Raw genomic sequence first — 13580 nt, forward strand, 5'->3', positions numbered from 1 at the left:
TGTACTCTAAAGGTTAAATGTTCACTGGAATGCTGAAACTTCCAGATTGCTCAACCTGTACATTATATAGAACAATGAGAATGTTCACTTGGACTTTTCATTAATGAGGAAGATTTCAGTGCTTGTTGCCTCTGCTCTGTGTTCAGACTCAAGCTAACGTTCAAAAGAGCCCTTCAGTGCTGACAGTATACGGATATGACAATGAAGCCAGAAAATATTTTCATTTCCTAATCACTATCTTTGAAAATACCACTTGATATTTTTAATCAGGATTCAAACTCTGTTTCATTTTCAATTGATCTAACCAACTCCACATTGCTTGAATATATATTCATTCCTAAAAGATATTTTCAGATCAGCCAAAAAGATACTGTATTCATCTCTAAGCTTTACCCTGTATCAGATGCCTGCATTTAGATAAAGAGCCACCGGGCTCCAGCTTCAGACTCCTTATGACACTGGTAGCAAAGTCAAGATAATCACTGGCTACATCATTTGCAATCAGATCAGTCCAGTAACAGATTCCATGTTCACAAATACCTTCTTCTGGCCAAATGCTTTGGTAGAATTATTCATAACCGTCACAACTGCCTCAGAGAAAAGGTTAATGTGTCTATAGCCTGAAATGTTCATAGAAACTATGACAATAAACTACACATTGAAGTTGCTACTATCAATATGCCCTTGAGAAAGGATCTATGACATCTGTTTACGAATGGAGTAGTGTGCTTAATAGGAGGGAAGAAGTGATAGAAAAATTGGGTAAAAAGGCATACATGCTATGAATAAATTATTATTTCAGCTGGGAAAAAGAAATATAGAAAAAAATTAGATGATAAAACCCGCATGTAAAACATATCATGAATGTGAGTTAACTGAAGTGGAAGTACTTTGCTGAAGAAAACAACAGCAGCACATATGATCTAGATACAACAGTGAAAACAACATCTGCTGTAAAGATATAAATCCCACTAAAAGTGAAATTATCATCTTTTTTTGAAAGTTGATGTAAAAGACAACACGCTAAATACAATTAAAATGATGCTGAGTATGACCAGCAGAAGATAAAACATCTGTTAACATATCTTCAAAAACATTATATGGATACTTTTATTTGCCCATTGTAGCACAATATTCAGCATTATTCATTTGGGTTTATTGCTCATTTCAGTTAATTATTGCACAAATTAAAATGTGCTGCTTCAATTTTCAAATAATGCTGCAATTAATCTGCCTCATACTTAGAATCAGTAATCATGACACAACTACAGAATTTACACACTTTGAGAACTATCTTGCAAACTCTTTGGAGCTTATTATGTCTATTATTTGAAGGTAATCTAACCGAACAACATCCTGTAAATGACTCAAAGGTGGAAGATGTGGTTCTAATTAAACAGCTTGATGTGTTCTGTTTGGTGCATAGCACTGAATTTTGGTGGAGCTACACTCATTTATGTGAGTAGTAAGTATTCACTCTTGGTAACTTTCTGATGGATAGATGGTGGAGAGACTGAGGAATCAGGAGGCAGTCACTTGCTTTGGACGTAGTTTTTTGCGGCCACAATATGCATGTGGCTGGTCCAGCCGAGTTTCTGATCATTAGTAAACTCAGTATACTAACGGTGGTGGTGGTGCTGGGTGGGGGATTTTGGCAAAGCTGTTGAGTATCATAGGAACATTATCAGAAGATTGCATTATGCAAATAATATGACCCAAATCTCAAGATTAAACATGTATTTGTGCATGTAAGTATAGACTACTTCATCATCAGAAGAACTGCAAAGAGAACAGAACATTGTGCGCACACTAGCAAAGACTTCCACATCAAACCTGATGATGTGGTCACTGCAAGGTTACTAATAAAGCAACCGGAGAAAGCTGTGCCGAAGGCACAAGCCTAAAATACCTCTGCAGTGATTTCCTGAATCCAAGCCTCAAATGACCAGATAACTACTTTGCAATAAATGCAACTTCAGCTACTGGATAGTTATCCCTTCAAAAAGCAAAACAATGGAAATATGAAATAAAACCACAAGTGCTGGAATTACTCAGTAGGTCAGACAATGGTTAATGTTTCAGGCTGATACCCGTTCATCTATGTTAATATCACCTGTTTCTCTCTCCTCAGTTATCCCTTCAATTCCAACTGATTTCAGTTTTAAGGGCTTCTGGATGCTGAACTTAGTAAAATACCACTGTTCTGTCACCTTGCCTCTACAATTCAGTTCTTTTGTCCATATGTGAATCAAAGTCTTATGTTGAGTGGTTAAATTTAACATGAACATCAATGAGGTGGTGATAGGTGACTATGTAATTATTGAGAGAACTGTCAAAGATCCCCTCTGGAAATTTAAGTTAAAGAATTACAGACTTCACAATCTTCTGAAGGACTCAGCAGAATTAACTCTCAAGCAAGCAGGTATGGCCCCTTTACGCGGATCAAGGTTCACTGCTATGGGACTCCAAGCTGAGCTGAAACACAGATGGATGAGGCCTGCTCTACCCAAAGTTAGTAAATGGGCAGGATTGCTGTGTCAGAGGGAAATGAGGAATTGTTGTGTTCTTTGTTTTACTGAGATATGGCTTGCTCAGAGTACAGCAGATATAGCAATCAGACCCGAAGGCTTCTCAATACACAGGATGGCCCGAACTTATAGCTCGGAAAAGGCCAAACATGGGGGTGTGTGTTTCATGATAAAACTCCCTATGGTGCTCTGATGTGGTGGTTTTGTCATACTTGTGTTCCCCCGACCCTGAACACCTAATGATCAAAAGTCCACCATTCCATTTACCAAGAGAGTTCTCCTCCGTAATCCTGGATACAGTTTAAATACCACCAGCAGCCGAGTATAATCATGCGCCTGAGACATTGCATATTGCTGTCACCAAAAATGAAACAGTCCATCCCAACATATTTCAAACCATATGGGGATTTCAATCAGGCTCGTTTGAAGAAATCCTTGCTCAATTACCATCAACATATAAACTGTAGCACCAGAGGTCCCAACATACTAGAAAACTGAGGCCAAAGTGAGAGTTTCCTTCAGGAGGGTGAACCCACAGAAAGCATTCAGCCCAGATGAGGCAGATGGCGGAGTACTAATGACCTGTGCTGATCAACTGGCTGGAGAGTTCACTGAGATCTTTAACATTATGCTTTGGCAGTCTGATGTACCCACCTGCTTCAAGCACACTTCAATTATACCAGTCCCTCAAAGACCATCATCCAGTTGAACCTACATCTACAGTGACGAAATGTTTTAAGAGAAAATCGCTGGAGAGGAACAAGTGAGGGGCAATGAAATGTTGGACGAACTGAATAAGCATTTTTCATCAGCCTTCACTGTGGAAGACACCAGCAGTAGTGTGGAAGTTCCAGGGGGCATGAAGTGTGTGAAGTTACCATATCAAGAGAGGAGGTTCTTGGGAAACTGAAAGGTCTGAAGGTAGATAAGTAACCTGGACCACATGGTGTACACCCCAGAGTTCTGAAAAAGGTGGCTGAAGAGATTGTGGAGTCACTAGTTTCTGGAACGGTTCCAGAAGAATGGAAAATTGCAAATGTCAATCCACTCTTCAAGAAGGGAGAGAGGTAGAAGAAAGGAAGCTATACATCAGTTCGTCTGACCTCAGTGGTTGGGAAGCGGATCACTAAGGATAAGGTCTCAGGTTACTTGGAGGCATATGATAAAATAGGCTGTAGTCAGCGTGGTTTCCTCAAGGGAAAGTTTTGCCTGACAAATCTGTTGGAATTCTTTGAAGAAATAACGAGCAGGATAGACAAGGGAGAATTCGTTGATGTGCACTTGGAATGTCAGAAGGCCTTTGAATGGATCTAGAAAGGATAAAGCAGTGGCTGATTGGCAAGAGGCAAAGAATGGGAATAAATGGAGCCTTTTCTGGCTGGTTGCTGGTGACTAGGGTGTCCCACAGGGGTCTGTGTTGGGACTGATTCTTTTTATGTTATATTTCAGTGATTTGGATAATGGAATTGATGGCTTTGTTGCAAAGTTTGTCGATGATATGAACATAGGTGGTGGAGCAGGTATTGAGGAAGCAGAGAGGCTACAGAAAGACAAGACAGATTACCAGAATGGGCAAAGAAAAGGCAGAGGGGATACAATGTTGGGAAGTGTATGGTCTCATCCACTTCAGCAGAAGAAATAAAAGGGTCAACTATTTCCAAAATGGAGAGAAATTACAAAAAACTGAAGTGAAAAGGGAATGGGAGTCCTTGTGCAAGATTCCATAAAGGTTAATTTACAAGTTAGTCTGTGGTGAGGAAGGCAAATGCAATGCTAGCATTCATTTCAATATAAAAGCAAGGATGTAATGTTCAGACTTTATAAAGCACTGGTAAGGCCTCACTTGCAGTATTATGAACAGGTTTGGGCCCCTTATCTTAGAAAGGATGTGCTGACACTGGAGAGGGTTCAAAGGAGGTTCACGAAAATTATTCCAGTATTGAATGGCTTGTCATATGAAGAGTGTTTAAATGCTCTGGGCCTGTATTCACTAAAATTCAGAAGAATGAGGGGTGACCTCATTGAAACCTATTGAATGGTGAAAGGCCTTGATGGAGTGGATGTGGACAGGATGTTTCTTATGGTGGGAGAGTCTAAGACAGAGCCTCAGAAGAGGGTCGTCCTTTTAGAATGGAAATGAAGAGGAATTTCTTTAGCCAGAGAATTCTGAACCTGTGGAATTCTTTGCAAAAGGCAGCTGGGGAGGCCAATTCTATGTATATTTAAGGCAGGGGTCGATAGATTCTTGATTGGTCAGGGCATGAAGGGAAATAGGGAGAAGGCAGGAGATTGGGGCTGAGAGGAAAACTGGATCAACCATGATGAAGTAGCAGAGCGGACACAATGGACCAAGAGGGCTAATTCCACTCCTACATCTTATGGTCTTGTGCAGAGGCTGGTAATGAAACATATACACTCATGTCTGAGAACTGACTTTGATCCAGTCCAATTTGCCTACCAGCACAACAGATCCACAGCAGAAACCATTTCATTGACTCTTCACTCAACCCTGGAGCATCTGGATAGCAAAGGAATATACACCAGGATGCTCTTTATTGACCACAGCTTGGCATTCAATATTATCATTTCCTCAAAGCTAATCAATAAGCTCCAAGACCTTGGCCTCATTATCTCCTTGTGCAATTGGATCCTCGATTTCCTCACTTGCAGACTGGGTAAGTTTGCATTGATAACAACATCTCCTCGGCAATCTCCATCAGCACAGGTACCTAACAGGGCTGTGTGCTTCGCCCCCTGCTCTATTCATTTTTTACTTAAGGCTGTATGGCTAAGCATAGCTTCAATGCCATATTGAAATGTGCCGATGATACCACTGTCATGGCCACATCGAAGGTGGTGGCAAACCAGCATATAGCAGGGAGATTGAAAATCTGGCTGAGCGGTGCCACAACAACTTCTCAATGTCAACAAAACCAAGGAGCCAATTATAGACTTCAGGATGAGGAAACCAGAGGTCCATGAGTCAGTTATCATCAGGGGATCAGAAGTGGAGGGGATCAGCAACTTTAAGTTCCTCAGTATTATCATTTCAGAGGACATTTCATGCACATGTAAATGCAATTACGAAGAACGCACGGAAGCGCCTCTACTTCCTTAGAAGTTTGCGAAGATTCGGCACACTATCTAAAATCACATTTATAGGTGTGTGGTGGAGAGTATATTGGCTGACTGCATCACAGCCTGATATGGAAACACCAATGCCCTTGAACAGAAAATTCAACAAAAAGTAGCAGACACAGCTCAGCCCATCACGGGTAAAGCCCTTCCCACCACCGAGCACACCTACATGGAGCGTTGTCACAGGAAAGCTGCATCCAACATCAGGAACCCCCACCACAAAGGTCATGCTCTCTTCTTGCTGCTTTCACCAGGAAGGTGGTACAAGAGCCCCAGAACTCACAACACCAGGTTCAGGAACAGTTATTACCCCTCAACCATCAGGCCGTTGTACCAGAGGGGATAACTTCACACAACTTCTCTTGCCCCTCACCAAATCATTCCCACAAGCTATGGACTCACTTTCAAGGACTCTTCACTGATGTTTGCAATATTTAATGCTAATTTATTTTTTATTATTACTATTATTTTCTTTTGTATTTTCAGTTTGTTGTCTTTTGGACACAATCTTAATAATGAGAAGTTTGGTGGATTCTGAAGAGCTGCATGAGGTGAGGAGACTGAGTTCATGGTGAAGGGGTGTATTCTGAACACTGTAGACATGATCTTTAATTTGAACAATAGTCATTTGGAGGATCATGAAATAACAATGGATTATGCCACTGCCTTCAGAGGATTAATACAGTTACAAAAAATTGTAAGAACAATCAAATTCACCTTTGCTCTTCTTCAAGATCAGCAATGATGCGCTCCAGTTCACTCCTTTCTTCTTTCTCTACTGACTTGAGGATCTGAACAGGACTTTGAGGCTGGCTTATAGGTGATTCACTCCCCAGTGTTTGACAGAACTGTTGAATTAGTGCGTGTTCATCATCACTGTACAAAGAATACATTACTCATTTTACAGTTCTTCTGTAATGTAAAAATATGTATTTTTAAAATCTTCATAATTTCATGCAAGTAATCTGCAACTGTCCCCGTTCCAACAGGAAATCACAAATATCTTCAGGTCATTGATTCAATTACAATTTAAAAACATTACATTTTTATTTAGGTGGTATGTTCCTTACCTATTACCAGAATATCACTATTTAAGATGCACTGTAGTTCAAGCTGCTATGTATAAATCATACTGAGTGCACTAATCGTTCAAATTACTTACATACTTCCTGTGGCAGAACTACTGTCGGTGAGCAAAGATCCGTTAGTTCTCTCCATCTGTGCCAGCCTGAATAAAAGGTGCCAGATTATCTTATTAGATTCCAATAAAATTAGAAGAGTACTTGAGTTATAGTATTACTTATATCTTAATAAGCAGTCTTAAGGAGTCCCACCTTTACATATTTGCAAAAGGCCAGACATTGCGGAGGTTGTTCTCCAATGACTGTTTGAAGCTCAGAAAAAGTTTACTTGACTGCTACTTAGAGCAGGTAAGTTTCCTTGAGGAAAGACTTTTCCAAATTCCGGAGGTCTGAAGCACTTCTCTCCCCTTTCTCGATCTCTCGGTCTTCATCTCTGGAGACAGACTGTCCACTGACATCTTCTGCAAGCCCACTGACTCTCATAACTACCTCGACTATACCTCTTCCCAACCTGCCACATGCAAAAATGCCATTCCCTATTCCCCCGTCTCCGCCACATCTGCTCCGAGGATGAGGTTTTCCGTTCCAGGACATCTCAAGTGTCCTCTTTCTTTAAGGATCGTGTTTTCCCTTCTGCTGTCATCAATGACGCCCTCACCTGCATCTCCTCCATTTCCTGCCCCATCCTCCCGCCACCACAACAGGGACAGAGTTCCCCTTGTCCTCATCTACCACCCCACCAGCCTCCGGATCCAGCACATTATCCTCCACAACTTCCGTCACCTTCAACAGGACCCCACCACTAAGCACATCTTTCCCTCTCCACTTTCCACAGGGATCGGTCCCTCCAGAACTCCCTGGTCCACACGTCGCTCCCCACGGATCTCCCACCCGGTACATATCCCTGTAAGCGCAAGTGCTACACCTGTCCCTACATCTCCTCTCTTGCCACCATTCAGGGCCCCAAACAGTCCTTCCAAGTGAGGCAACACTTCACCTGTGAGTCTGTTGGGGTCATCTATTGCAACCGGTGCGGCCTCCTCTACATCGGTGAAACCCGACGCAGATTGGGGGACCGCTTTGTCAAGCACCTCCGCTCCATCCGCCACAACAGACAGGATCTCCCAGTAGCCACCCACTTCAACTCTGCTTCCCACTCCCATTCAGATATGTCCATACATGGCCTCCTCTACTGCCATGATGAGGCCAAACTCAGGTTGGAGGAGCAACATCTCCAACTTCCAATAATTCCCTCCCCCTCCCTTCCCCTATCCCTATGTCACTGTGCTCCCTCCCGCAGCTACCTATCACCTCCCTCATGGTCCTGCCTCCTTCTACTACCCATTGTGTTTTCCCCTATTCTTTCTTCACCTTTCCTGCCTATCACCTCCCTGCCTCCCCTCCCCCACCCCTTTATCTTTCCCCTTACTGGTTTTTCACCTGGAACCTACCAGCCTTCTCCTTCCCACCCTCCCCCCACCTTCTTTATAGGGCCTCTGCCCCTTCCCTCTGCAGTCCTGACGAAGGGTTCCGGCCCGAAACGTCGACCGATCTTTTCCACGGATGCTGCCCGACCAGCTGAGTTCCTCCAGCGTGTTGTGAGTGTTGCTTTGACCCCAGCATCTGCAGATTATTTTGTGTTCAGAGCAAGAGAGGACTTGATTGACAACTACCAGATCCTACTGAGTTTTGACAGCATGGTTACAGAAAAGATAGTCTCACATAAAATCTAGATCCAGAGGAACACCTATTTAACTAAAAGGCATGGTGATTTTTTTCCCTATCTCAGCAGGCTGGAGAGTCTTTGGAATCCTCTTCCTTAAAGTTCAATGGAGACAGTCTATGTAAACTTTTAAGGAAGAGACAAACAGATTCTTGATAAGCAATGGGGTGGAATGTTACTGACTGAGAATGGACAAGAATGCGGATGTGTGGTTATACTCAGATCACCCATGACCTTATTGAATGGTGAAGAAGTCTTAACAGCCTTGTGGATGCACAACAGACTGGAAATGCTGGAAATCTGGAGTAACATGCACAAAATGCTGGAGGAATTTCAGTCAACCAGCATCAATGGAGGGAAACAAACAGCCATGGTTCAGGCTGTGATCCTTCATCAATATGTACAGCAATCTATCAAATTTTGCCAAAATTAATACACAAGGTATGAAGTATAATGATGAAATTGCTATCTATTTTTAATTACAAAACTTAATTTGAAACTAAATTCCAACTTGGTTAAAATGAGCATTTTGAAACCCAAGAATCTGAACAGAACAAACTAGTTTCATCTCGTAACACCTTTTCAATTTCAATTAGTATCTGCGAATATTTTTGTTACCTGTTGGCATAGTGTTCTATTCTGGAATGTGTATCATCTTGGGACAGCCGTGGAGATTGTGTGGGGCTATAATAGTAAAGCATCTGATTATTAATATTTCAGTTTAAACATCAAAACAAATATATTTCATCATTATTTTAGTATTGTTAAGTTTATGAAGGTAGATGTTACAATCTACTGCAATAGAAATGAAATGTGCAGTAAAATGGAATGGGAATTATATTTCCTTTTCAACACTAGTTTAACATTATCTTTAGTTCCCCATTTTAAGCAGCTTTCCATAGCTTTTGTTACTTGTGATACAACAGGCTAAGGTGGAAGAATACAGTAATTTAATGCTCTGCATGCTATAAAAGCAAAAAGTGCATATGCAATGCTGATCAGATCAGCTCAATACCTTCTTAATGATATAATGCTCAGGCTGAAATATCTCTTTGTAGTTACTATTTTATTTTTGACTAACAGGGGAGCATGGTTTGCAGGGCAGGGGGATTTCTCGGGAAAGAGCACAATAAGTTGACATAATACAAAACTACATGTCTGAGTGTTCTATTATTGTTTTCCATTTAAAATAAACAAATTCTTAATCATGACAGATGCATTAACTGAAAGCACAAAAAGGAAATAATAAATTCTCTAGTCCCCGGCAAAAGGAAGACATTCAGTACTTAACACAGCAACAAACTGCTGTTGGGTTGAGGTGATGTATTTGGCATACAAGACAGTAACATATACTCACTCATACTGTTCAGGCCACATGCTGATGAGTGTGACAGGGCTGCAAAAGAGAGAAAATTACAAAATGTTGTTTATGCCACTCAAGAATTGATGAAATATTTTACAACAATGCACAGTAATGAAACACGCATACTAAGGATGTTGGTGTAATTCAAGTAAACATCAAAGGCAACACATCCATCATTAATAAGCCTGGCTCTTGGTGCCTTAAGGAAAAATTATTCAATTTTATTACATTGTTGTTAAATAATATTCCCTCTTTACTTTACTAGGACACCGATATTTTCTGAATTTTCTAAGCACCTCCCTAATACTGCTCTTGAAATATCACTCCATCTTCGTCAGGAAAGCATTCATGTTCTGTCCTTTTGATTTATCTTCTGCACAGGCAAGCCAATGAACTTCAAATCAACTTAAGCTTTAAAGCCCAATACCAAACAGTCTCTATCTGCCTTTAACTCGTGAATTGTGTTCGCCAAATTTACTTCGTGTCTTTCTGTTTGAACCCAGCAACACACTTACTCCTTCATACAGCAGAGAAGGAGAATGGTATATTCTGTATTAGCACAGCCTATTTTCCAAAATGTCTTTCACCTACGCCTGAAAGTGTTAAGTTTGTTGCTCAACATTACGTTCACAGGTGCTCTTCAGAAGCAATGACCATATTGGTGATGTACTTGAACCTGGACCAAATACCATCCCGATATTGATTCATGGGATGATCACAATTGAACATGGTTACTCATTTCAATGTTCTTTTCTTGGGAGGTAACTGAATAGTTTCCAAATTATTTGAGCTTTTCTTCTCTAATCCGATTACCCACCAGTAGAACACATTTCTCTGCAGTACTTGGTTTCACTCCAACAGTGGCAAAATCAATTTAGTGTTAAGAGAAAAGTGCTATCAATTTGGAACTTATTTTGGTTTCTGACAACTGACACTGAAAATGCTCAAACAAGCAGAATCAGAAAATGAACCAGTTGGCCTGTTCATCTCACTCTCCTCCTCTGCTTCAAAACACTGCAAAATCACAACAGTTGGTCCAGCTGAAATAAGTGTGGTTATCAATGACAGAAATCAGTCTAATGGAAATCACAAAAACAGGTGGCAAGTTGCTGGTCCAACAAGGATAATGTCTTACTCAATGACTGGATTTTGGAGACAAGCACGAAGGAGACCAATGTTTTCATCACTTGGCCTTCTTATTTTTATATAGTGCTTTTCTGAATGTATACTATATTATACATGTACAGTTTAAAATCTTTCGTTCCCTTCAAAACAAAGGGTGCACTATAGTGCAAAACTAATTATTCATCACTTAAAAGCCACACATTGTCAAACTTACATTTCAAGATTTTCACCTTCCAGGACTGTTTGTACAGGCAGGTAACCCAGACGGTGATGCTTGGCAAAGTACTTCTTTGATCTGAACTTATTTTTCAGCACTTTAGTAAAATCACGTACATCTTCACCTGATGTTGTCTAAAAATGCAAAAGATATTATGAATTCTCATGAAGTGCTCTGCTAATTCAGCCATTCATCTCATGCAAAATGTGTGCATGTTAACTGGACGAAGTCTTGTCAGGAAAGTAATTATGTTTGTACCTGAGGATCAGGCCTAAGGTTTCCTTATAGTTGTTGATCATGAAGTAATTAATATAAGGAAGAAAACATTGAATTCAAATGAGTCAAGAACAGTGGAAATAGAGAAAACAAATGCCATGTGGTTGAAGGAATTGAGGCTGTCATTTTGTGAAGCTGGCCTGAAACCTGTATTAAAATGGACACAATAATTTTCAAAGAAGAAGTTATTTGTGAGATGTTCTTTGGTAAGACAGAACACGGAGGTTTATAGAGGAGTCTGTGTCTGACCTGAATAACTCGAACCTAGTAACTGGCTGTTCTGCTCTGATTCAGAACAGAGACATTAATTACAAGTTGATACTTGTGAGAAGGGCAATAAAATGGTGCTAGCTTTGACGAGAGCTAATGGGATGGTGCCACACATTAGCCAGATAGGCTTGAGCCAACAATATCGAAATACAGTATTTGAATTGATAAGAAAAGAGCACAAATATGAGGGCCTTTGAATGCAAAGCAGCAAGTACTCCAGAGACCAACTATTGCGAGGAAGACCCCTATTCCAGGGGCTGGGAGAATGATTAATCATTTGACCAATGGGGGAGCCCTATTTCAGTGTTATAAATTGGACAAGTGGTCAGAATGAGTATTAGTACAGGGTAACAGTAAAATTCATGTTTGTTGTTGGTCAGGGGTCAGCTTAGTTACGTTGATATTTGTGCAGAGACAACAAACTGCAAGCTTTGATTAATTAAGAGTTGCATCGTGAAATGTCTAATCTAGATAAGTTGATGATAATGATACTGCTCAGATTATTAAAAAAACATTGGAAATGTCAGAACAATCATTAAGTGGAAGTTAAACTATTTTCCCTTAGTTAATAAACAACACAAATGATAGAGAAGATGTTGAAAATACCCTGACCATTTGCAGGATCTGGTACAGTAATTTGAATATGCAGGAGCACAAGAAGCTTCAAAGAGTAATGGATTCAGTCCAATACATTACTGGCACAAAACTTGCCAATTTCAATCTACATGAGGCACAACATGCATCATCACAGTGAGAATCAGAGTCAGGCTTGTTATCACTGGCGTGTGTTGTAAAATTTGTTAACTTAGCAGCAGAACAATGAAATACATGACAGTAAAGAAAAAAAGTAAATCAACTATATTAAGTATATATATGTATATTAAATAGATTAAAATGGTATAGAAACAGAAGTAATATATATTTTTAAAAAATTGAGTTAGCATTCATGGGCTCAAGGTCCATTTAGGGATCGTATGACAGAGGGGAAGGTGCTGTTCCTGAATCGCTGAGTGTGTCCCTTCAGGCTTCTGCACCTCATTCCTGAGAGTAACAATGAGAAGGGGGCACACCCTGGGTGATGGGGGTTCTTTCTGCAGCACCGATCCTTCCAGATGTCTTAGATACTATGGAGGCTAGTACCCAAGATGGAACTGTCTAATTTTACAACTTCCTGTAGCTTCTTTCAGTCCTACACCGTAGTCCCCCCATGCCAAACAGTGATGCAGTCTGTCAGAATGTTCTCCATGGTACATCTATAGAAGTTTTTATACCAAATCTCCTCAAACTCCTAATGAAATATAGCCGCAATCTTACCTTCTTCATAGTTGCATCACTATGTTGGGAACAGGTTAAATCCTCAGAGACTTTGACACCCAGGAACTCCAAATTGCTCACTCTCTCCACTTCTGATCCCTCTATGAGGATTGGTTCATGTTCCCTTGTCTTAACCTTCCTGAAGACCACAGTCAGCTCTTTCATCTTACCGACACTGAGTGCAAGGTTGTTACTGTGACACCACTCAACGAGCTGGTATATCTCGCTCCTGTACGCCCTCCCATCTCCATCTGAGATTCTACCAACAATGGTTATATCATCAGCAAATTTACAGGTGCCACTTGAGCTACGCCTAGCCACACAGTCATGGGTGTCGAGTCCACCACCTGGGCCATGCCATCTTCTTGCAGCGACCATCAGCTGGTTCAACAGTTCTTGAACCAAACTGCACAACCTTAATTATCACAGTAGAATATCAGCACTATGACTACTTAGCACGAAAATGAAATGTTTTCAAAAATTCTAATTGTGCTTTTCTTGGACAATTTTCCATAATTTATGTTTTTCTTATGACTGTTGTGTA

General features: G+C 40.6%; 1 protein-coding gene across 8 annotated transcripts in view; it reads right to left on the reverse strand.

The window, feature by feature from the left end:
* The window catches only part of LOC140201367 (utrophin-like), a 524122-nt gene that overhangs the window by 61410 nt on the left and 449132 nt on the right, over positions 1-13580 (reverse strand). For all 8 annotated transcript variants that reach the window (XM_072265376.1, XM_072265377.1, XM_072265374.1 and 5 more), the window contains 5 exons: positions 11174-11310; positions 9829-9867; positions 9090-9155; positions 6829-6894; positions 6384-6542 (listed from right to left, as the gene is read on the reverse strand). In XM_072265376.1, coding sequence (XP_072121477.1) covers positions 6384-6542; positions 6829-6894; positions 9090-9155; positions 9829-9867; positions 11174-11310 — 467 coding nt within the window. The remainder of the gene's footprint in view (positions 1-6383; positions 6543-6828; positions 6895-9089; positions 9156-9828; positions 9868-11173; positions 11311-13580) is intronic.

Source organism: Mobula birostris, chromosome 8, assembly GCF_030028105.1.
Source record: "Mobula birostris isolate sMobBir1 chromosome 8, sMobBir1.hap1, whole genome shotgun sequence".
In the NCBI taxonomy this organism is placed as follows: Eukaryota; Metazoa; Chordata; class Chondrichthyes; order Myliobatiformes; family Myliobatidae; genus Mobula; species Mobula birostris.